The 25,141-nt window shown below is 42.0% G+C and overlaps 1 protein-coding gene across 1 annotated transcript in view; it reads left to right on the top strand.

Moving 5' to 3' along the window:
* Nucleotides 1-25,141, top strand: part of rnf31 (ring finger protein 31) — a 64,439-nt gene that overhangs the window by 10,482 nt on the left and 28,816 nt on the right. The window contains exons 8-14 of the mRNA XM_026312589.1: nt 18,092-18,264; nt 18,508-18,741; nt 18,830-19,015; nt 19,096-19,263; nt 19,343-19,528; nt 24,384-24,590; nt 24,682-24,855. Coding sequence (XP_026168374.1) covers nt 18,092-18,264; nt 18,508-18,741; nt 18,830-19,015; nt 19,096-19,263; nt 19,343-19,528; nt 24,384-24,590; nt 24,682-24,855 — 1,328 coding nt within the window. The remainder of the gene's footprint in view (nt 1-18,091; nt 18,265-18,507; nt 18,742-18,829; nt 19,016-19,095; nt 19,264-19,342; nt 19,529-24,383; nt 24,591-24,681; nt 24,856-25,141) is intronic.

Here is a 25,141-nt window from a genome sequence, read left to right as displayed (position 1 = left end):
CTGGCTGTCAGCCTGTATGTTCCTCTCACTAATGGTAAATTGTAGTGAATTCCCCAAAACACAGAATTCAACAGAGAGGTATGGGGGTAGGGTGCGCTACCACCTGAAAGGTGTGAATAGCTTTTGATGGCTGCATTTCATGTGATTAAAAGCTCCATGCCCATTTTGTTTCTGTCAGACTGCACTAACTACTAATGCAGTGTATTAAAAATTACAGCCCTACACAGCAAAATTGCCAGATTTAATAAACTCTGAGTGTTAATTTATCACTAAAGTGTTTATACATACACATCAGTAAAATGTTTCCAGCCAACATATTTTTTTCTGCCATAATATCTGATCCTCTAGCACAGGGCTTTTTCTTTACTTCATTTTGTAGGTAGGCCTATGCATTCATTAGTTTATTATGGACTATGGTCTGTGCATTCGCAGGGTGCTTTACATGTGAGTGTAAGCTGAGCGCCACCTACAAACATTATAATCTATTTATTATCAATTATAGATTTTGATTCATGTGAACTTCCAACAATATCACAAATCAATAGTCCAATTCCACCCTGACCCATTACCCAGCCCACCTCCCTCCCAACCCGAACCACCCTCAGACAACCTAAACTCTTCCCACCAAGAGCAAAAAATAAATAAATAAATAAAATTAGATTAACAATTGAATGGGTACAGTTTCTCTCCCTCCCTATCCCCAAAATTAATACTACTAAAATTAGCCCTGGATATAGCTTAAAAAGGAATTCCAGGTGTGATTCAGCTGCTTTAGTGAACTCTTTCTGAGAAAAATCACTCTCTCCAGCTGCACATCCTTCTTTCTTCTTCTTTTCCTTTTGGCTGCTCCCTTCAGGGGTCGCCACAGCGAATCATCCGCATCCATTCAACTCTATCCTCTGTATCCTCCTCACCCACACCAACTATCCTCATGCCCTCCTTCACTACATCCAAGAACCTCCTCTTTGGTCTTCCTCTAGACCTCCTTCCTGGCAGCTCTAACCTCAGCATCCTTTTACCAATGTATTCACTGTCCCTCCTCTGAACATGTCCAAACCATCTCAATCTGGCTTCCCTGGCTTTTTTTCCAAAACATCTAACATGAGCTGTCCCTCTGATGTACTCATTCCTGATCCTATCCATCCTCGTCACTCCCAGGGAGAACCTCCACTTTCCTCCACCCGTTCCAACCTGCTTGCACACGTCTCTTCACTTCTTTTTCACACTCTCTATTGCTCTGGACTGTTGACCCTAGGTACTTAAAATCTTCAACCTTCTTCACCTCTACTCTTCACCTCTACTCCCTGTGACCTCACCGTTCTACTTGAGTCCCTCTCATTTACACACATACTCTGTTTTACTGCAGCTAACCTTCATTTCTCTTCTTTCCAGAGCGAACCTCCACCTCTCTAGATTTTCCTCCACCTGCTCCCTACTCTCACTACAGATGACAGTGTCATCTGCAAACATCATGGTTCACGAAGATTCCTGTCTAACCTCATCTGTCAGCCTGTCCATCACCACAGCAAACAAGAAGGGGCTCAAAGCCAATCCTTGGTGCAGTCCCACCTCCATCTTGAACTCCCCTGTCACACCTACAGCACACCTCACCACTGTCTTACAGCTCTCATACATGTCCTGCACCACTTGAACATCTTCTCTGCCACTCCAGACTTCCTCATACAAAACCACAGCTCCTCTCTCGGCACCGTCATACGCTTTTTCCAAATCTACAAAGACCCAATGCAGCTCCTTCTGGCCTTCTCTGTACTTCTCCATCAGTATTCTCAAAGCAAATATTGCATCTGTGGTACTTTTTCTTGGCATGAAACCATACTGCTGCTCACAAATTCTCACTTCTGACCTCAGCCTAGCCTCCACTACTCTTTCCCATAACTTCATTGTGTGACTCATCAGCTTATTCCTCTGTAGTTTCCTCAACTCTGCAACTCTCCCTTGTCCTTAAAAATGGGCACCAGTACACTCCTCCTCCATTCCTCAGGCATCCTCTCACTCTCCAAGATCTTGTTAAGTAGCCCAGTCAAAAACTCTACTGCCACTTCTCCGAAACACTTCCATACTTCCACAGGTATGTCGTCAGGACCAACTGCCTTTCCACTCTTCATCCTTCATCCTCTTCATTAATCTATAACCCTTGCTACCTTTGCACCTGGTCTCCTGAACACACAAGATATCCACCTTTCTTCTCTCCATCATATCAGCCAATTCTCTAGTTTTCCCTGACAAAGTCCCTACATTCAAAGTCCCTACTCTAAGTCCTAAACTTCTGCCCTTCCTCTTCTCTTTTTGCCTACGAGCACGCCTTCCTCCTCTCCTTCTTCGACCAACAGTATTCCAATTTCCACTGGCACCTTGTAAATCAACAGCACCAGTGGCGGTCGTTGTTAACCCGGGCCGCGACCAATGCGGTATGGAAGTCATGTGTGATTTGCATGTTTGATTTGGCTTGAATTTTACGTCAGATGCCCTTCCTGACACAACCCTCTGCATTTACCTGGACTTGGGACTGGCACATGAAGACACTGGATTGTGCCCCCTTGTGGTTGCATTAGTCTCTCCAGCTGTACATGAAATATTTCTTGTAGCCACCAATAATGTGTTGGGGGTGCTGTGTGTTTCCATTTAAGTGGAATTAAGGGTTGGTAAAGAGTGTTGTAAAGGCATTTGGGTAGAAAAGAAATATTGTGATAAATTATTAGGCCAAACAAGGCTGATAATGAGTTAGAGGTTACATTAAGCTGACTTTTGTCTGTGTGTTAAAGATACAAAACCAGAATTCATTAAGGGTGTATTCACACCTGGTCAGTTATTCCCGAAACAGGGAGCGTTTAACCCCAAAGTTCAGTTTGTTTGGGCGTATGTGAACACAGCAATCGCGCTTGGAGGCAGAATAAAACAAGTGGGACAACAGACTCAACTATGGTTCACACTCCAACAGAGGGGGCAGTAATGGATTCCCGATTGAAAACCGTCAACCAAAACAAGAGAATACATAGGTTTTTTTTTTTCATTTAACTCGTTTAGCGAACAGTGGTACATTAGCCAGAGAAACATAACCAAACAAACTAACCACACACGCTGCTGATGCTACAAGTTTTTGTTTCCCAGGTAAAGAACTTATTACTCATTACTTATTACTATTTATATGGTGCCTTACCACCACCTTCCAAGTAAGATTTCTGACCAGTGAGAAGAGTTGGTTCGCACATGACATTTGTTTACAACTTTGGAGCGCTTGTGACTGTTACCCTGTGAACACAAATGACCCAAAAGAAAAATGCAACAATGTATATATTTTGCCTCCTGATTCGGAACAAAGCAAATGAGCCACATGTTTGGGGCATGTTCAAAAAATGTATGTGGTCTGCAGGAGAGATTCTACATTTAATATGTGGTAGAAATTTCTTTAAAAAATTTCTTTCTTTCTTTCTTTAGAAATTTCTTTCTTTGAGAGTTGCTAATTCTCAGAAACAACTACAAGTGTGATGAATCATCCCAGGTTTAATCACGGACCCGGAGAGGACGTCCTTGCAGAAATCCTCTGCCTCTGTGTTATAACACCAGGTTTATATACAGTACTGTGGACTAATCCTGAACAGACCCCCACATTGTTTGTTCAGGTATCTATTTTTAGTCTTCTTACCATCAAAGAAACAAATTGTTGGCAGTTATTTACAACCCTCTACCCTAAAACACTAAACTAATAAAACAGACAGAACCACATACCATCAAAAGGTCAAGCAAACATTCAAGTCATCCCTTAACATCTTGTAAAACCCCCACATTCCCCCCTTTTAACACAAAGTGTCAACACATTCAAGACAAGACATTAGCAATCAAAGGAAACAAAATGTTACATCATTATTCAGGGTGTTTCTATATTTAGATCACAGGGCCCACTCATTCAACTGTATTTCAGCAGTATTTGTTGATTCAGTTGGTAAGTTAACATAAAGTGAAGTGTATTCTCCTCCAAGTACGCCTCCTAACCATTTAAAAATCAGGGCACGCATGCAAGTGAGTGCACATGTACAAAAACACATGAGCATACCAAACATAATAACTACAGGGATTCAAATTTGCACAATTCCAGCACCCCAAGGACCAAACTTATCTGATAACCAATTTCTAAAACTGAAACCCGCAGATTCGGACGTCCCAAACGCATCCCGAATCCGTTGTAATGTTGCTATAACATTTGTCATATTATCAGAATTGTCAGGAATGAGAGTGACACAAGCATCTCCTGTCAAATTTAAAGTTAAACACATGCCTCCAGTTTTGGCTAAAAGATAGTCTAAAGCCATTTCATGTTTTAATAATGTTAGTTTATGAGATTTGTCATTTGCTTGAAGTAAATAAAAACCTTTTATAGTTTTATTAGCAAATGCAGACATTGAATAGGTAATATTGTCAATGTGATCGGCTAAAAATGTTACACTGTACCAAGGTAACAACCCAATTCCCCATTTTTCACCTAAAGAAATACGCCAATGGAAAGCTTCAAGGGTTGAGAATTTTGCTATCTCTCGCCTCTCAATGTGGTTTACATTATGCATTAAATTAACAGGAACTAAAGCTAAGTTAACAATTGCAACATTAACAAAATAGCAACATCCTGACGGTAGGAAAAGAAATGCTCTGTTCCCACAAAGCCAATAAAAATTTCCAATAGGAGGTATACCCATATATGCAGGAGCATGAAGAAAATCATTTACTAGAATTGTCTGTCCATCTTTGAAAGTGATATTTACTGAACCAGAAGCTGGCTGGTGCTTAGTCCCATGTGCAGTCATGATTGTCCGAATTGTAAGACCTGCAACAGGATTTGTACATCGTGATATTCCCATAAACTGCCCTGTGCCATTTGAACACAAACACACTGAATGTGAAATATTTGTAGGTTGCATAGGTACTTCTACAGGGTCAGCTAGAGTAGAATTCAATGGAAATGGTGCAGGCAACATGTGATCACAAAACCAATCTACACATGATAAATAAATAGATTTCTGTTCCTGTGTATGTCCATATGCATATGCGGTTGCACCATACCACATTCGATGGGAATATTTACAGTATTGCCTGCTGTGTTCGCTTACAGATGTATATTTTGTAAAAGACTGTACTAAACTAATAACAGGGTCCAAACAAGGGCAATGCTGTGTTTCTAATTGAAAAAGAGAATGCCAACTTTCTGGAGGACCTTGAATAGCTAGAATGTTAGAATAAGGTCCGTAAAGGTTGTTTTTATGCCACTGAATGTAGGAATATCAACTATTAACATGAACAGAGGGTTGAGATAGCACTTCTTCTGCATCAAACCCCCAAGGTTTCCACTCAGACTGTTCAAACAACTGTCTTTTGCGTCTTTTTAAGAGTTCTTTGTTTGCCTGTAAGACATCATCTTCTGGGAGTCTGGGTGACATGTCTTTGCTTCTTCCTTTCGTGGTTTCGTGTGTTCTGAATGCAGACTGAATTATGGCTGCAGTGGTGATCACTCCAGTGATGAAAACTGCTAACAGCACCCAAAGTCTGTGCATCTTCTCAGCTCCTCGTTGTCGTCTCATCGTTGACACCCTGTGGGAAGGGTTTTCAGTGGGATGCATGAATCCACGTATCCTTCTCTGCAATCCGGACAGCCGTTGGGGTCATCAGTAGCACCTGGTATGGTCCTGTCCAACGGGGCTGGTTCCAATGCTTCCTCCTAAGGTCTTTAACCACTATTCAGTCTCCTGGCTGGATGGCATGGAGTTGTCCTACCACAGGTTCAGGAAGGGCAGCTTTTACCTTAGGGAAAATGAGCTTGAGAGTCTGGTTAAGTGCACAATAGTATGGTAATATCTCATCATCCATTCCTGTTAAAGTTAATTTATTCTGGGGGAAAGGCGTATTTGTCATTCGCATGGGTCGTCCAGTGAGTATCTCATAAGGAGAGAGTCCAGTTGTTTTATGTGGGCGGCCTCTCATAAACATTAGAGCTAAAGGTAAGATTTTTACCCATGACAGTTGTGTTTCAGCCATTAATTTTGTAAGTTTGGTTTTCAGTGTCTAATTAGCTCTTTCAACTGCACCTGGATGGCAGCTGGATGGTATGCACAGTGTCTCTTCAAATTAATCTGAAGACTTACTGATAGACTCTGTATCACATTATTTACAAAATGTGAGCCATTATCGCTACTTAGTTTCGAAGGGAGTCCCCATCGTGGAATGATTTCTTTCAGTAATGTCTTTGCCACTGAAACAGCAGTAGCATTTCTGCATGGAAAACAATCCATTTTGAAAACATGCATGGTCAGGCCCATGAGTCAATTTCACCAGGAAGGGAAATATGGATCTAGGGAGCACTGGGAGTCCAGTAGGGCTAACCCAGATACCCGAGGGACGTTGTGTGCACCCTTTTCTTTTCCAGGCAGTTTGCTCACCCATATCAGCTCCCGTCTGTAATAAGGAGACATCATCAAGGGAGAAAACATTTTCCTGAATAGACAGAGGCATTTGTAGAACTGGGGAGACAGGTGAATTTGCTGCTGACTTAGCTGCTCCATCCGCAGTTGCATTCCCCTGCGAGACGTGATCAGTAGCACCAGTGTGGGCCTGGCATTTGCACACTGAAGTAGGGAGCAATAAGGCATTCAGAAGATTAATAATGAGAATTCTGTGGGCAATAGGTTTGCCTGTTGAGGTGAGGAAACCTCTGTTCTTCCACAAAGCATGGAAGTTGTGACAAACATTAAATGCATATTGAGAGTCAGTGTAGACGGTGATGCGTTTTCCGGTTCCCAAAATGAAAGCTCTGGTTAGGGCAAACAACTCTGCAGCCTGAGCTGATAAGTGAGAAGGCAATCTAGCATCCATCCATCCATCTCCTATACCTGCTTTTTCCTGAAAGCCAGGGTCACTGGGATCTGCTGGAGCCTATCCCAGCTCTCTCTCGGGTGAAAGGCAGGGGTACACCCTGGACAGGTCACCAGTGCATCACAGGGCCACATAGAGACACACAAAGACAGACAACATCACACACTCACACTCACTCCTATGGGCAATTTAGATTCACCAATCAACCTAACATGCATGTTTTTTGACTGTGGGAAGAAACCGGAGTACCTGGAGAAAACCCAGGCAAACTCCACACAGAAAGGCTGGGTTGCGAACCGGCAATCTAGCAATTATATCATATTCAGTACAGACTGTATAAGCAACACATGGTGACCCATTTGATGGATTCCTCATTGAAGACCCATAAAACAAAGAATACAGCTTCAGCATTAACCAAAGGTGTGTCAAATAAATCATTGCGTGGATTAGCTGTAGCTTCTACAAGCTCTAAGCATGAATGAGGCTCTCTGTCTTCAGCTGTAGGGAGCAAGGGTTAAGAACAGTGCAGCATTTGAGAGTAACATGTGACATTGTCAATAAAATATTCTGCCAGTGCATCTGTCTAGCTGGTGTAAGATGAGCTGTTTTTGAGAGAGTGGACTGCATGGGGGACATGTACTGTAAGAGAACTCATGGCAACAATATCAGTTGTAGCTAAGACAGCTTCAGTAGTAGCTGCTACTGCTCTCAAACATGGTACCATACCTCTCTCTGTTATAGAAAGATATTTTGAATAATAACCTATGGGTCGTTGCTTGTCACCATGTTGGGTGAGGACAGCAGACATGAAGCCATTTCGTTCAGATACAAATAAATTAAATGGTTTAGTGTGGTCCGGAAGTCCTAAACAGGGTGTGCTTGACAAGGCCTGTTTTAGTTCTGTGAAAGCAGTCTCTGCAGTCGAAGTCCAAGTCAAATCGTCAGTCATGGCCAGATGTTTTCCCCCATGTGTGATGTCATTAAGGGGTTGGGAAATCTCCGCATAGTTACAAATACATGGACGGCAATAGCCTGCTAATCCTAAAAATGACATCATTTGTTTTTTATTTTGCGGTTTTGGTACATCCAGAATTGCTTGGATGCGTTCAGGACCCAATTTGTGACCTTCCGGAGTTAAAATATGGCCAAGATAGTGCACAGATTGTGAGAGAAGTGGTAATTTGTCTTTTGAAACCTTGTGGCCGTTTTCTGCCAGAAAACTTAGTAGAGACACTGTGTCTGTTTGGCATGCTAGCTTTGTTGGGGAACATATTAACAAATCATCAACATACTGAACTAGTGTGCTACCACGTGGACTCTCCCAATGCGAGAGGTTTTCAGCCACTGCCACTGTAAACAGAGTAGGACTTGAAGAAAACCCTTGGGACATGCGAGTCCATGTGTAGCATTTACCATTGAAAGTGAATGCAAACCAGAACTGTGAGTCAGGATGAACAGGAATGCTAAAATATGCATTTGCTAAATCAATAACAGAATACCAACGAGCATCCACTGGAATTTGGGACACTAGTGTTATTACATTTGGAACTGTAGGAGCCACTTGGTGAACAGCTGCATTCACAGCTCTGAGATCCTGAAGTGGCTTCGAACTACCATTTGGTTTTTTTACAGGAAAGATGGGGGTGTTGCAGGGTGACTGAGGACATTCCACAAAAGCACCTTTATCTATTAGTGACTGAATGATAGGAGCAATGCCTTCAGCAGCTTCAGGACTTAGTGTATACTGTTTTTTACAAGGCCTAAAATTAGACTTTGGCTGTACAACAACAGGAGTTGCACCTTTTATTTCCCCAAAATCAAATTTACTTGTAGCCCACAATTTGCTAGGCACTGTTGAAAGTAATGCTTCCTCGTCAGCCATCAGAGGCATGAGGAGTAACGTTTCTTTATGCTACAACCTATGAACAGATCGTATAACTGGTACTTGGATATGTAAGGAGCAGAATGTAATGTTCAATAATTTGCAATATAATCTACCATCACACTGTGGTTGCCACTCTGTAACCTCTAGGGCTGTTTTAACCCACAAACCTATATCTTCCCAGGACTGATATGATTGCTTTGTCAATGCAATGTGTGGAACAAAACCCCTTTCTGTAAACACAGCTAATTGTGACTTAGAGAGGCTTACTACAGCTGCTGCACAGTTGTGTCCAATTAATACTGAGTTTATTTCCAGTGTGTCTTTGTCAGTTGTAGTCCAAGTTTCTTCATATGTGATATCTCTGTTTTCTGCCGAAACATGAGAAATACATTGTAGGATTGCAGGTGCCTGTGTTATCTGTGGCACCACTGAATACAATTTATCTATGTCAGGGAACTGTATGAGATCCCATGAGTAATAACAGGCAGTTTGTAACAAAGAGAAGGGATATAGACCGGCTGTTGCACAAGTTATGTTAATGCCTGTGGGCTCACATTTAACATCAACCCTTAGTGCACACATGAGGTCTCTGCCCATTAAATTTACAGGACATACATCTGACAAAAGGAACACACTGTCACCTCTGTAATCACACTGTCAGTGGCTCTGATAGTGGTTCAAGACCAGGAATGCCTGATGCTCCTATTGTCTTTAGGTATTGTGTTGTTTTCTGTGCATTTGGGAGCAATTTAGATTGAATGACAGAATCCTCTGCCCCTGAATCTACTAAGAATGTTACATTTACTCCTTGTATCTTAAGAGTTAATCTAGGTAGTGTTTTTGAGTCTGATGTGAGTTATATGTATTGATGGTATGTAACAGCTGGTCTATTAGTGTGTGGCTGTAGAACTGTACATGTGTCTCCGTGTAGTGCGATGTTCTGACCTGCCTCCCCTTTCTCCTATGCTTGAGGAGCCTGGAACCCTGGTGAATGCACAGCAAGTCCCTGGGGCAGAGCATGTGGCCAGGGTTTCTCTTGCACTTCTGTCTCCTGTGAAGTCCTCCTCCTGTTTGTAGGACAGTTACGGGAGATGTGTCCATATCCGTCACAAGTGTAACACCGTACTTCCGTGTTAGGCTGTCCTTTTTGACGCTGATCCTGCAGAAATCTTTGGCCTTTTGGAGTGTGTTGTCATGACCTCAGGCCCCTTCTGAGGGTTTGCGTTCCCTGTTGGTAATACATCAACTGAGCAGTTTAAAGAGTCTTTACCTGGTTCATGTTAGCCTCCACTCGGTTTCTCTCTGCGTGTAAGACATGTGTCCATACATCTGGCAAAGTCTCTGTTTCCCAGCCTACACATGATGTCATCACGCTGCTCCTTAAGCCAGGATAAAGACCATTTACTAATGCAGTTTTCAACAGGTGAGTGTGCAGCGAATACCGTTTCCATGCGGGTGCGATAATCAGCTGCTGACTCCCCCTCTTTTTGTCTGGTATTGTGAATCTCAGGCCAGCAGACTCTCAACGGAAACGCAGCTCGCACAGTGTCATACAGGGTGTCCATCATGGTGGTGAACTGTCGGAACCCTACTGTTGCCGTGGTTGACCATGTTGTGGGTCTGATGTTTGCCCACCGGAGTTTGAAGAACCTGCAGCACACAGCTTCTACTTCCTGTAACGTAGGGTTATACATAGTGAGTAATTGCTGCATTGCTGTTACCCATTTCTCACCGCCAGTTTTTTGGGGGTCCGGTAGTTCATCCGCAACCTCCTTCAGTTCATCTGACTGCCATGGTCTGTAGACGAGCACTTCTGGATTCCAGTTGGCCTGTGCCTGTGCGTCTTGTGGCATAGGCTGAGGGTTAGGGAACGTCATCATGGGCATCTGGTGTATTTCCCCTTTGTTGGTCTGGCTCCTCAGCCAGTAGTCGAACGTAGCTGCTAGGGGAGACTTTGTTCTGCTCAAAGGATCAGGTGAATTTTGAGTTTTTTTCTCAGTCTGGGTTTTCGCTGGTTTAGGGGTTATGTAAAGAGAAGACAGGTCAGGATAGAGTTGCTCAGATTCTGCAGTGGATTTCTTTTCTTTCACCTCTGCCTCCCTTTCCCATTTCTGGAAAGAGTGCCAATTAATTTTCTTCCCTTTTCTTTTCTTTGTCACTTCCGCTTCTCTTTCTTGCAACAATATTTTACAACGCTTCAAACGGTCTGTGCTAAGTGTGCCTTGCAATGGAAACACCCCTTCAGTGATGGCGTGCCATAGTGGAATCTCCTCAACCGCACATTTACCCCATTTCTCTGCCATTATTTTAGCAGGGCCTGTCAGAGGGTCAGACAGGATTTCTAATTTCCCCGGATTATTCCCCATGTTCCTAGACTCACTGGGACTGGTTCTTACACTTTCATTGGGCTTATAACATACACACACAATAAGTTCTCATTCACACTGATCTTCCCATCTCATCGTATGGTCGGATCTTATCAGACAAACGCTAACTTTGGGTAACTTTCTTCAGCCAGGTAGTTTGTATGACACATTCGTTCTGAGCAACGTACCCTTATTGTACACACGTTGTGCATACAAGACACTGAAGGAATCACCACAAAACTTATGAAATTATCATCACATTCACACACCCAATTTATTTTGTGGGATGATTTCTAAGACCAATCTAATAGACAATAATACACTCACTCCTCATAAACAATAATAGCTTACTTCTCATTACTTACTTTTCATTAACAACATTAACAATAGACCAATAGACCAAAAACAGACTAAAAATATAATTCATAACATGGTACTCACTCAGTAACTGAATGGATCATCCACTGTCCGCCACCTGTTCTGACCTCAGGCGGGATTTCCAGGCCCTCCGTTTGTCAGAGCGGAATTTTCCTTTAATCTTTAAATTTTACCACCGGTGGTTCCTTCGGTCCAGAACAGGCGCTGGTCAGTGGCATGTCCATCCCATCCTCGTTGCCAAATTGTGGTAGAAATTTCTTTACGTTTGAGAGTTGCTAATTCTCAGAAACAACCACAAGTATGATGAATCATCTCAGGTTTAATCACGTCGGAGAGGACGTCCTTGCAGATATCCTCTGCCTCTGTGTTACAACACCAGGTTTATATGCAGTACTGTGGACTAATCCTGAACAGACCCCCACATTGTTTGTTCAGGTATCTATGTTCAGTCTTCTTACCATCAAAGAAACAAATTGTTGGCAGTTATTTACAACCCTCTACCCTAAAACACTAAACTAATAAAACAGACAGAACCACATACCATCAAGAGGTCAAGCAAACATTCAAGTCACCCCTTGACATCTTGTAAAACTCCCACAAATACATACATCAGATATATTTGAGTGTCTTTGTGCTAACTTTACATTCATCAAATGCACTCTGTAGAGCACTTCGCACTGCATTATCAAAACCTTCATTGTATTATAAAGTTATCTGAAATTTGATGTATCCCAGTGATAACCTGGGAGCAGACCACAGAATATAGAGAGTACAAGGTCATTGCAGTTTTGGCTTGGAACTGTCAGGATTACTCACCAGAAAAAAGAATTAAGTTTGAACTCAGAAAAGGTGCTGAACTGAGAGGAATGAGTTTTACAATGTTGTATTTTAAAGTACAAAATAAAATAATGAACATGACAGGTCTAGGTTTGAACAAGTAATATTGAATACTAACTCAGGAATCTTCAAGACTGTAAGGCATACAAAAACTAACTTAATTTACTAGGGAGAATCAAAATAGAAATCAACTTAGAACAGAGAACTAAGACAGTAACAGAACCCTATACTACAGTAAACCCTATACTAGACTTCATAACAATGAGAGATCAAGCCAGCAAAATAAATTCCCTTTAGGTCCAGGTTAGAAACTTGAAGATCAAATACTATTTAGTTTCTAGAACCAAAGTATTTCTTAAGGTCATGTCAAGGTATAAAGAGTCAAATGAGCATTACAGGGTACATGTCAGGCAGTCACAGATCAGCTTATTGATACAGAGTCTGATACGCCTTCAGAGTCCAATAAGCTCTTCAGAAGTCCAATAGTTCGCATCAAGCAATCCGGTAACCACCAAGTTCCAGTCCAGATAACAAACTTAGTCCTCAAGGTACACGTGGGAACAGTTGGAATCCAGACAGGCCCTCAGCAATCCAATCAAACCCTCAACAATCCCAAATAGGTCCTTGTGAGACAAATCAGGTTAGGTTCTCATATGACATTAATCCAGTAATCACCAACCTCCGGTCCAGAAAACAAGTTATATCTTCCAGGTTCAAGTTGGAACAATCATGCCCTCAGCAATCCAAATATGTCCATGCAAGTCAAATCAGATTAGGTTGTCATATGACAAATATTGCCTTTTAACAGTTAAGTTCTGCCTTCAAAAGTTCACGTTCTGCCTTTAAGGGTCCTTTGAACTGCCAGGTAACAAGTCTGGCATTCAATAAACCAATAAGGCATTTAAGGATCAAGTTTGGCCTTCCAAAAAACAGACTTGGCCTCCAAGGTTCAGGAATCAAATGTCAAGGTTCAAATAATGCCTTCGAATATCCAAGTCGAGAGTCGAATAATCAAGAGTCAAGTAATACCTTCGAAAGTTCAAGTTACATCTCCAGGAACAAGAAAGGCATTTCCAGGCGCAGGTTAAGTGGGCTCAAGTGTCAAATCATGGTTTAGCAGAAATCAAGTCAGGCAGAGCTGGAGGGTGAGTACCATGTGGCAACATCACAAACTAGCATGCAAGACATGTGGCTGCTGCTCTGCTTTTATGCAGCCAGTCACAGGTGTAGCAGATTCAGGTGATTACAATTCAATTCAATTAAACTAGGGGAGAGAGAGAGCACAAGGTTAGTAAGATTCAATGGTGGAATATACATGAGGTGGGAGGAGAGAAGAGAATGGAGGGGAAGGGGGGGGTTAGGGTAGGAGAGCTCAGTGAACCGATGGTCCTCGGGCAGTCTAGGCCTATAGCAGCATAACTAAGGGATGGTTCAGGGTTGCCTGAAGCCAGCCCTAACTATACGCTTTGTCAAAGAGGAAGGTTTTAAGTCTAGCCTTAAAAGTATAGAGAGTGTCTGCCTCCTGAACCCAGGCTGGGAGCTGGTTCCATAGGAGAGGAGCTTGATAACTAAAGGCTCTGCCTCCCATTCTGCTTTTGGAAACTCTGGGAACCACAAGTAGACCTGCACTCTGAGAGCGAAGTGGTCTATTGGGATAATATGGTACTATGAGGTCTTTGAGGTATGAAGGAGCTTGATTATGAAGGGATTTGTATGTGAGAAGAAGGATTTTAAATTCTATTCTATATTTTACAGGGAGCCAATGAAGAGAAGCCAATATAGGAGAAATATGATCTCTCTTGCAAGTTCCTATCAGGACTCTGGCTCCGGCATTCTGGATTAATTGGAGGCTTTTTATGGAGATATTGGGACATCCAGATAGTAATGAGTTACAGTAATCTAGCCTTGAGGTAACAAATGCATGGACTAGTTTTTCTGCATCATTTTGAGACAGGATGTTCCTAATTTTGGAAATGTTGCGCAGGTGAAAGAATGCAGTTCTAGAGATTTGTTTTATGTGTGAGTTAAAGGACATGTCCTGGTCAAAAATAACTCCAAGGTTTTTTACAGTAGTGCTAGAGGCCGGGGTTATGCCATCTAGAGTAGCTATAATTTGAGAAAAGTTATTTCTGAGATTTTTTGGCCCAAATATAATGACTTCTGTTTTCTCCGAGTTTAAAAGTAAAAAGTTACTGGTCATCCAGGCCTTTATGTCAGTTAGACATGCTTGAAGTCTGGTTAACTGGTTTGTGTTAACAGGTTTAATAGATAGATATAACTGAGTGTCATCTGCATAGCAGTGGTAATTAATAGAGTGCTTCCTAATGACATATCCTAAAGGAAGCATGTACAGGGTGAACAGAATCGGTCCTAGCACAGAGCCTTGTGGAACTCCATAACTAACTTTTGTTCGAGTGGAAGGTTCATCATGGACATGAACAAACTGGAATCTGTCTGATAAATAGGATTGGAACCACTTTAATGCTGTTCCTCTGACACCAATCACATGCTCCAGTCTCTGTAATAAGATGTTGTGGTCAATGGTGTCGAATGCTGCACTAAGGTCTAGGAGGACAAGTATTGAAACAAGTCCATTATCTGAGGCTAAGAGAAGATCGTTGGTGACTTTCAACAGTGCTGTTTCTGTACTATTATGTGCTCCAAATCCTGATTGAAAATCTTCAAATAGTTCATTCCTGTGTAAGTGGTCTGATAGCTGCTTAGCAACAGCTTTTTCTAGGATTTTAGAAATAAATGGCAGGTTGGATATTGGTCTATAATTAGCCAAGACTCCTGGATCAAGACTAGGCTTTTTGAGTAAAGGTTTGATTACTGCAGTCTTAAAGGCCTGTGGTACGTAGCCTGATACTAGAGATAAATTTACCAAGTCCAATAAAGATGAGTTCATTAATGACAGGGTGCCTTTAAGCAGTCTAGTCGGGATGGGGTCTAAGAGACACGTTGATGATTTCGATGAAGCAACTACTGATGTAAATTCAGAGAGATCTATGGGAGAGAAGCAGTCTAAACATAACTGAGGTCCTACAGATGATTCAAGAGCTACTGTAGTAGAAGATTCATTTATTGCAGGTATAGGAAGCATCTGCTGAATTTTATCTCTAATAGTTGTGATTTTATTTGTAAAGAAACTCATAAATTCATCACTGCTGAGAGCTAAGGGAACACTGGGCTCAACAGAGCTGTGACTTTTTGTTAGCCTGGCTACAGTGCTGAAATGAAACCTGGGATTGTTCTTATTTTCCTCTATTAGTGATGAATAGTATGCAGTTCTGGCTTTGCGGAGAGCTTTTTTATATGTTAGTAGACTGTTTTTCCAGGCTAGAAAAATTTCCTCTAAGTTTGTGGAACGCCACTTCCTTTCCAGCCTTCGTGATGCCTGCTTTAAGGTATGAAGATGTAAATTATACCATGGGGCTAGTCTTCTCTGATTCACTAACTTCTTTTTCAGAGGGGCTACAGAATCAAGCATTTCATGCAGTGAGGTTACAGCGCTGTCAACAACATGATCAATTTGGTAGGGAGTGGGATTGAAGCAACTGCCCTCCACTATGTTTATACTTGGCATAGATGTAAATAAAGATGGAATCATTTTCTTAAATTTATTAACAGCGTAGTCAGATGCTGTAGTGGAATTTTCTTCCAAATGCTGCATGATCCATCATCTTACGTTCAAAAGTTATTAAAGAATGATCTGACAAAACAGGATTTGGGGGAAAAACTATTAGATGTTCAATTTCGATGCCATAGGTCAGAACAAGATCAAGGGTGTGATTGAAACAGTGGGTGGGTTTATTAACATTTTGAATGAAACCAATTGAATCTAATATAGAATTAAATGCAATGCTGAGGCCGTTATTTTCAACATCTACATGAATGTTAAAATCTCCCACTATAATGACTTTATCTGATCTAAGCACTAAATCAGACAGAAAGTCAGGGAATTCAGTTAAAAACTCTGAGTAAGGGACAGGTGGACGGTACACAATGACAAGTAGAACTGGTTTTTGTGTTTTCCAGTTTGGATGTGAGAGACTAAGAGTGAGGCTCTCAAATGAGATATAACTGATCTGAGAATTAAAGTTTAATAATAAGTTTGATTGGAAGATTGCAGCTACTCCTCCACCTCTACCTGTGCTTCGAGGAACATGATAATTTTTATGACTGAGGGGGGTTGATTCATTCAGACTGACATATTCATCCTGCTGTAACCAGGTTTCAGTAAGATAAAGTAGGTCAATTTGGTGATCAGTTATCAAATCATTTACTAACAAAGATTTAGATGAAAGGGACCTAATATTTAATAGTCCACATTTGACAGTTCTGTTTTTCTGTTCAATAAGAGGAGTGGTCTTAATTTTTATTAAGTTTTTATGAATAACTCCTCTTCTGTTAACTTCTGATTTATTTGATTTATATGTTCGAGGGGCAGACACAGTCTCTATGTGGTTTGAGGGGGGCGGCGGCTCTAAGGAAACTGCAGAGAGGCGTTTTAGACTGGGTCTCTGCATCCCGGTCCCCACCCTTATTGTCAGGCTTTTTTAAGTAAGGATTTGATTACTGCAGTCTTAAAGGCCTGTGGTACGCAGCCTGATACTAGAGATAAATTTACTAAGTCTAATAAAGATGAGTTACCAGTACCAGTTGAATCTAATATAGAATTAAATGCAGTGCTTAGACTGTTATTTTCAACATCTAAATGAATGTTAAAATCTCCCACTATAATGACTTTATCTGAACTAAGCACTAAATCAGACAGGAAGTCTGGAAATTCAGTTAAAAACTCTGTAAGAGTAAGGGACAGGTCACTATCATCTCTGGTCATCATAGGACAGCCGACAGAAGCTCTTTCCGTCTACAGTGATCTCCTTCGGTCTCTACTGGATCATTACCAACTCTGATTTATGAGCTCCCAATAATGAGACACACCTTGTCTCCTGTTTTTACAAGACCTAGCGGTGTCTGCTGTATTGACTAGGAAAAACAGACATTATAGTGTAACACATGCTGTGCTGCTAAGGCTGCTCAATTATGGAAAAAATCATAATCACGATTATTTTGGACATTATTGAAATCAGGATTATTTTACACGATCACTCATTGACTTTGGAAATAGGTTGCATTTATCGAACAAAACAATGAATTCTCCTTAAAACAAATGATTTAAAATGTATTCAAATGTATAAAAAGTGGCGCCGACACCACTTCACAAATCTTGCACATATGTTTTTGATCCATGTCCGCTTCTTCGAATCAAAACTGTTCTCAAACAACGGAATTGCTTCTTCTTCTTTTGCTGACCAAAGACTTTTGTGGCTGCGCTCTTTCTGGTGTCTTCACCCGCACTGATTTTTAAATGCCATCAGATACCACGTACGTGACTTACTCTGCTGACTGTATAAGCTGAGAGAATTTTGGCTTCCGGAGGGGCAAAAGTGTCGAATAATTGTTTTTTCTTGATTACATAGTTTTTGTGATTGTTGAGACCCGAAATTAAAATCAAAATTCAATTAATTGCACAGCCCTACGTGCTGCCATACAAATGACGTCATGGCGAAAGTGGTAGAGTGGCATTTTGAACAGCTACCACTGCCCTTCATTCAGTACTCTTGCTGCAGACTAGCCCATTATTTAACCATTAGCCAAAGCTTATTTACTTCTTAAGAAATCAGTGGTTAATAATGTGAATCAGGTCAACTGATGTGTGTGTAATTTAATGTGTTCTTCTCAGAGTGGCAGTGTAAGAGTTGCACCATGGTGAATACAGCCAGCAGTATTCTGTGTGAAGTGTGTGAAAGACCTCGTTTGGCCACACGTCCTCTATTAACCCCATCAAACCCACCCATCACCCCTCCCAGACCACCAGCACCAGTACTGGGCATGCCTGGAGACCCTGACAGCCAGGTCAGTTAACTGTATGTGTGTGTGTAATAATAATAAAATCATCATCATCAACAATAATAATAATCATCATAATAATACTTAATACAATAGTAATAAATAAAGTAAAATATGTATAAGCATATGACAATAGAATGTTAGGTCTAAGTTTGATCATAGCTCGAGATGTGCTGCTAGCACAGAAACCTGCAGAAAATTTTCTGATATTTGTATAATTTATGTGTCTCTCTGTGTCTCTGTAAACAGTGGGTCTGTCAGTTCTGTACCTATCTGAACTACTCTCCTGCTACAGTGTGTGAAATGTGTGACCTAGCTCGTCCAGAGCCTGCACCCCTCCCTGTAAAGCTTCATCCTCCATCTCCCGTCAGACGGGTCCCTGCCCTGTCAATGAAACCCAAAGAGCCTTCCCCTGAAGACCTGGAATCATTGAGGCAGAAGTTGATGAAAGAGGAGGGACTGAAGCTGATTCAGCTAATTAGAGCAAGTCAACTTCCTGGCCTGTCATTATCCTGGTATTCTGACTAAATTTAGTGTCTGTATTTTAGTCTATCCTTTATGTCTGTGCCAGGATGGGGAGAAGAAAGGAGTGAGTCCAGAAGAGGTATACACATGCATGAGTGTAGCCAGTGACAGAAGCATTGTGCCCTGCAAGTGGTTAAAGATGGAGCTTCCTCTCCTGTTAGACCAGATCCGGAAGTTGGTGGCAACATCCTCCCTTCAGTCTGTTTCTGATGAGACCACAGCAGATCACACAGTCAGTATGCCTTGTAGAACGGTTTAATCCTAAAAAATTTCACTGTCACTGTCAATGTGACTGACTGTCCTCTCACACAGACCAGGTCCTGTGACGCTTCAGTGAAGGATGGTGAGAAACAGCCGGACCCTGCAGAAACAGAAAGCATGTTCCAGCTGTCCAGAACAGAGACCAAGCAAGCATTGCTAACAGCAGGGGGTGACACTGAGAAAGCTGCCAGACAAGCTCTGAAAGACAGACTTGCCAAGGTGGCCAATATGTCCTATATATCCACCAGTCTTCATTTTGTGTGTATTATGTATGATTTTTTTTAATTCCTCCTGTCAGGTTAAGGAACTGTGTGCACTGGGCTTCAGTGATAAGGCTCGCTGTCATGAGGTTTTAAGGCAGAGTGGTGGGGAGATGAGAGGGGCTCTGACCCTGCTGCAGCGACCCCTTCTGGAGCCCTTCCACAAGCGTATTTGGAGTGACAAGCCTGACCCTCCTGTAGACATCCATCACCCTGATAAACAAGTGAGACCAATACGCTTCCTGTACAAAGAAATGAATCTATCTCAGTGTTTAGGGGAACATTTTGATCTATTCTTCTAAGGGTGTAGTCACACTAGGCGATTTGAACCGTGCCTGAGGTTCATTTGACTAGTGCGAGCGCTGCACTCAGGCGCAGTTCGTTTAGCCGCCCATGGCCCAGTTGGAAGAGGTGGGCCAGAGCACGTTTCGGTTGGGCTCGGGCACGGCATACATGTAGTGTGAGCGCTAACTGTGCCGGAGCACCGAAATGGAGACGTGACGTCACTTAAGCGACTGTTCCATTTTATGGTTTCTTGAAAATCGCAGAGCGACAAAAGCAACAGATCGGTTCAGCAACACATTGTGACAGGGCAGTGTGTCACTGCATCCCAAACGACTCAAGTAATAAACAACGTGAACACGGCAATGGACTCCATTATGCTGAGCGTGAGCGCTTCTCTTCCTGTTTATTTCAAAACAGGCGCATCATATTGACGTAAGTGTGCTCCAGCCCTGAACATAAAGTGCAATGTGAGCGCAGGCCAGCAGGGGAGTAGGGAGGGGGGACAATCGCGCTTGGGCTCGGTCCAAGCCAACTGTGCCTAGTGTGAGTACACCCTAAGAAGAATATTGGAGAATTCAATTCTGAATCTTTATCTTCAATTTAGGGATTCACCGATACATCGGCTTAGTATTGGTATCGGCCGATATGCACAAGATTGACTGACATTGGCCATCGGTAAATTTGGCCCCATGTGCCGATGTCAGTTGGCCGATGTTAATCTGTTGTGTTGTGTCCCTTTAAATTTGCGCTGGGTCTGTCACTTCCCCGCCTTTCTGCTGCTGCTCCTTTAACTCGCTCCATAGCAACGCCTTGTGTGTGCACGTGAAGTGCATCGCAGTTTGCACAAAGAAGAGAAAATGTCAGCTGTATGGGAATATTAAACCATCTCTGAAAAAGAGCAGCGATTTGCAGTTTGCAATATATGTTCAGCCGAGATTTCAAGAGCAGGAACATTACCTAAGACATTTAACACGGCAAATCTAATCACCCGTTTGAAAAAAGACACGACGACAAGAAAATAGAGGTAAATGCTTTATCTTTAATTAGTTTTGTACTTAAATTTATTGTAATTATTATTTTGGTAACACTTTTTAATAACTACACACATGCTGTAAATTCTTAATAGCTATGTAATTAACAATTTAATAAATTAATATTTTATTAATTTACATGAGCTTATCACACCTGAATTAAATAATAAGTTATCTCACTTTCTGTAGAAGACAGAAACTATCAGAGTTTGAAAGCTGCAATTTTGCGGGCATATGAGCTTGTGCCTGAAGCTTATCAGCAGCATTTTCAGGGCCTGAAACCGAGATCAAATCAATTCAGTTCAATTAAATTTATTTGTATAGCACCAAATCACAATGCAAATCATCTTGAGGCACTTTACAAAAACAAAAAACCCAACAAATCCCTTATGAGCAAGCACTGTGACAGTGGAGAGGAAAAACTTCCTTTAACGGAAGAAAAAACCTCCAGCAGAACCGGGCTCAGTTTGGGCGGCCATCTGCCTCGACCGGTTGGGGTGAGTGGATAGAGCAGAGAGAAAAGAACAGCAACAATAAACAACAAATAGACACTGCAGGTTGGTGGAGCCAGTAACTGCAAATCAGCAATGTACAGCTCCAGGACCAGGGACAGCTGCAGAAGGTACAGAGAGAGAGAACAGAGAGAGAGGGAGAGAGCACAAACTAGGGGAGAGAGAGAGCACAAGTTTAGTGACATTCAATGGTGGAATATACATGTGAGGGGGAAGGAGAGGGAGGGAGGGGAGGGGAGCTCAGTGGACCGATGGTCCTCGGGTAGTCTAGTCCTATAGCAGCATAACTAAGGGATGGTTCAGGGTTACCTGAAGCCGTCCCTAACTATACGCTTTGTCAAAGAGGTAGGTTTTAAGTCTAGCCTTAACAGTACAGAGAGTGTCTGCCTGCTGGTTCCACAGGAGAGGAACTTGATAGCTAAAGGCTCTGCCTCCTATTCTGCTTTTGGAAACTCTGGGAACCACAAGTAGACCTGCACTCTGAGAGCGAAGTGGTCTATTGGGATAAGATGATACTATAAGGTCTTTAAGGTATGAAGGAGCTTGATCATGAAGGGATTTATATGTGAGGAGAAGGATAAATGTTCAATTTCGATGCCATAGGTCAGAACAAGATCAAGGGTATGATTGAAACAGGGTGCGTTTGTTAACATTTTGAGTGAAACCAATTGAATCTAATATAGAATTAAATGCAGTGCTGATACTATTATTTTCAACATCTACATGAATGTTAAAATCTCACACTATAATGACTTTATCTGAACTAAGCACTAAATCAGATAAGAAGTCTGGAAATTCACTTAAAAACTCTGAGTAAGGGACAGGTGGACAAGTAGAACTGGTTTTTGCGTTTTCCAGTTTGGATGTGAGAGACTCAGAGTGAGGCTCTCAAATGACTTATAACTGTTCTGAGAATGAAAGTTTAATAATAAGTTTGAGTGGAAGATTGCAGCTACTCCTCCACCTCGACCGGTGCTTCGAGGAACATGACAATTTTTATGACTGAGGGGTGTTGATTCATTCAGACTGACATATTCATCCTGCTGTAGCCAGGTTTCAGTAAGACAGAGTAAGTCAATTTGGTGATCAGTTATCAAATCATTTACTAACAGAGATTTAGATGAAAGGGACCTAATATTTAATAGTCCACATTTGACAGTTCTGTTTTTCTGTTCAATAAGAGGAGTGGTCTTAATTTTTATTAAGTTTTTATGAATAACTCCTCTTCTGTTAACTTCTGATTTATTTCATTTATATGTTCGAGGGGCAGACACAATGTCTACGTTGTTTGAGGGGGGTGACGGCTCTAAGGAAACTGCAGAGAGGCATTTTAGGCTGAGTCTCTGCGTCCCAGTCCCCACTCTGGATTGTCAGGCTTTAGGTTGGCTAATAAACTCGGCCAAATTTCTAGAGATGAGAGGTGCACCATTCAAAGTGGGATGGATGCCGTCCCTTGCTACCAGACCGGGTTTTCCCCAGAAAGTGGCCCAATTGTCTATGAAACCCACATCGTTTGCTGGACACCACCTAGACAGCCAGCGATGGAACGACGACATGCGGCTAAACATGTCATCGCTGGTCAGATTGGGGAGGGGTCCAGAGAAAACTACGGAGTCCGACATTAATTTAGCAAAGTTACACACCGACTCAACATTAATTTTAATGACCTCCGATTGGCGTAATCGGGTGTCATTGCTGCCGACGTGAAAAACAATTTTTCCATATTTATGATTAGCTTTAGCCAGCAGCTTCAAATTTGACTCGATGTCGCCCGCTCTGGCCCCAGGAATACATTTGACTATGGTCGCTTGTGTCTCTAGTTTCACGTTTGTGACTATGGAATCGCCAATTATCAGAGTCGGTTTCTCAGTGGGTGTGTCGCTGAGCGGGGAAAATCTGTTAGAAACGTGAACAGGCAGGTGATGAGCCGAGGGCTTCTGCTTAGGAGTATGTTTCCGTCAGACCGCCACCCAGGCTAATTCCCCAGGCTGCTCCGGAGCTGCCCTCGGACCGCTAACAGATCGTGAGCCTGAGCTCGGTGGCTCCTCACCAGCTAACGGGGCTAGGCTAGCTGGCTTTTGTTCAAAGGTGCAGAGCCACGTTTCCAAATCAGTGATCCTCGCCTCCAAAGATAGCAGAACCTTACACTTATTACAGGTATCGTTATCACTAAAGGAGGCAGAGGAATAACTAAACATGTGGCACACCGAGCAGGAAAAAGAGAGGGAGAAGCCATGTTACTAGCTAGCTAAGCTAACTGGTAGGCTAATGAACGCTAAGTCTGGGAATAGCAATAAATGCTGGTCAAAATAGAAAGGTACTTGACTAGTACCGGAATGTAGCGGTTAATGAATTGTTTAGAGTTTTGTTGGTTTTTAGGTGTGTTAGACTAAGACGTGTCTGTTGTTAATCTGTAGACGCACTATACAACACACACAACACGACACGCTTGCAATAGAAAGTGATTCACTTACCCAGAAATAGAACCGTTTCTGACTACTGGTTGAGGAATGACTACAGACTGTGACCTGCAAACTACACTGTGACCTGCCAAATTAGCAAGAAGAGCATTGTCCTCGGTCAAATGACATAACAATGTTAAATAAAACACGCAATGACAAAACAAAAGTGTCACCAACTCAGCATTTATTTTCATCTCTCCACAGTTTTTTTTAGGACATTTTTGGTTTTCCAGGCCTGCAAACTTAATCATAGCCTTATTTTTACCCCTTTTTCAAATTGTCTTTTCATGTTGTTAGCTGTTTTGTGTGTAAAGTACATTAGTAAAACGGAATTGAATTAAATCCCAACACCACCTGTATTCAGTGGAAAAGCTTCCAAAATTCCACTGTTCATTACATGTTTAGCAGCAAACAGAACCTGTATGAACATAGATGGAGCATCTAGGAGCTGAAGAAACGTTGGTGAAGATAAAATTAGAGTGTAAAGGATTGGACAGAGAAATTATTTCAAACGGTCCTTCAAACAAACATTAAGTCATTCATTCCTTACTGATTCATACATTAAATCAGTAATGGTTCTCTGTCTATGTCAGCAGCAGGGATAAAACTGTTACACCTTTACAAAAACTTTATGGTAATATATTTTTTCGGCTGGCCCAAGTAACCCGTATGCTGGAAAATTACAATGAAACCGAACTTTAAGAGGGCATTTGTAGTACATAAGTTAGGCTGGTATCTCAGGAATAATATGTGACATCTGTTTTCTTCTACTTAATACCTTTCTTTCAGCGGATATGTCGGAGATTACTAGCAGTGTACAATCTTCCAAGCTGGGGCCGCTGTGAGCTGGCGCTGTCACTGCTTCTGGAGCACAGTGCCCCCTACTCACTGGAAGATGTAGTACAGGCAGTTCAAGAGTCTCATGACCGGGAGTTTATCAAACGAGTGCTGTCTAAAGAATGCCCCATCTGCCTCTCTGTTTTCCCCCACAGTAAGGTACTGAGACAGCGAATATTTCAGTGAGTTTTGCATCACTGAAACATATCTTAAGTAACTTTCTACTTTCTCACTCTGTCTTCTTCCTCAGATGCAGTCTTTGACATCATGCCAGTGTTCAGTGTGCAGTAGCTGTTTCCATCAGCACTTCACCATTGCTGTAAGGGACAAACACATCAAAGACATGGTGTGTCCAGTTTGTTGGGAGCCTGACATCAATGACCCTGAACGCCTTAACAGCTACTTCTCCATCCTAGACATCCAGGTAGGACAGCAGATGAACCAAGGAAGGAATGATTGAGAAAGGGAACATTAACAGTGTCAGAATGATGTCAGCTAATACTGGTGCCTGTTCATTTGAGGAATGACATCAAAATGCACTTTTGAGATGTTGTGCTGGGTGCTTGGTGACTGTCCATAAAAAATACAGTGTTAATTGACATAAATATATGTGTACTGCTCTCCCTGAACTGCCACCTTATCATGGCGGAGGAGTTTGAGTGCCTCAATGATCTTAGGTACGTATGTTGTCAGGGGCTATATGCCCCTAG

Source organism: Mastacembelus armatus, chromosome 17, assembly GCF_900324485.2.
Source record: "Mastacembelus armatus chromosome 17, fMasArm1.2, whole genome shotgun sequence".
Lineage (NCBI taxonomy): Eukaryota > Metazoa > Chordata > Actinopteri > Synbranchiformes > Mastacembelidae > Mastacembelus > Mastacembelus armatus.
The sequence above is the reverse complement of the archived record's forward strand: the minus strand, read 5'-3'. Positions and strand labels throughout refer to the sequence as shown.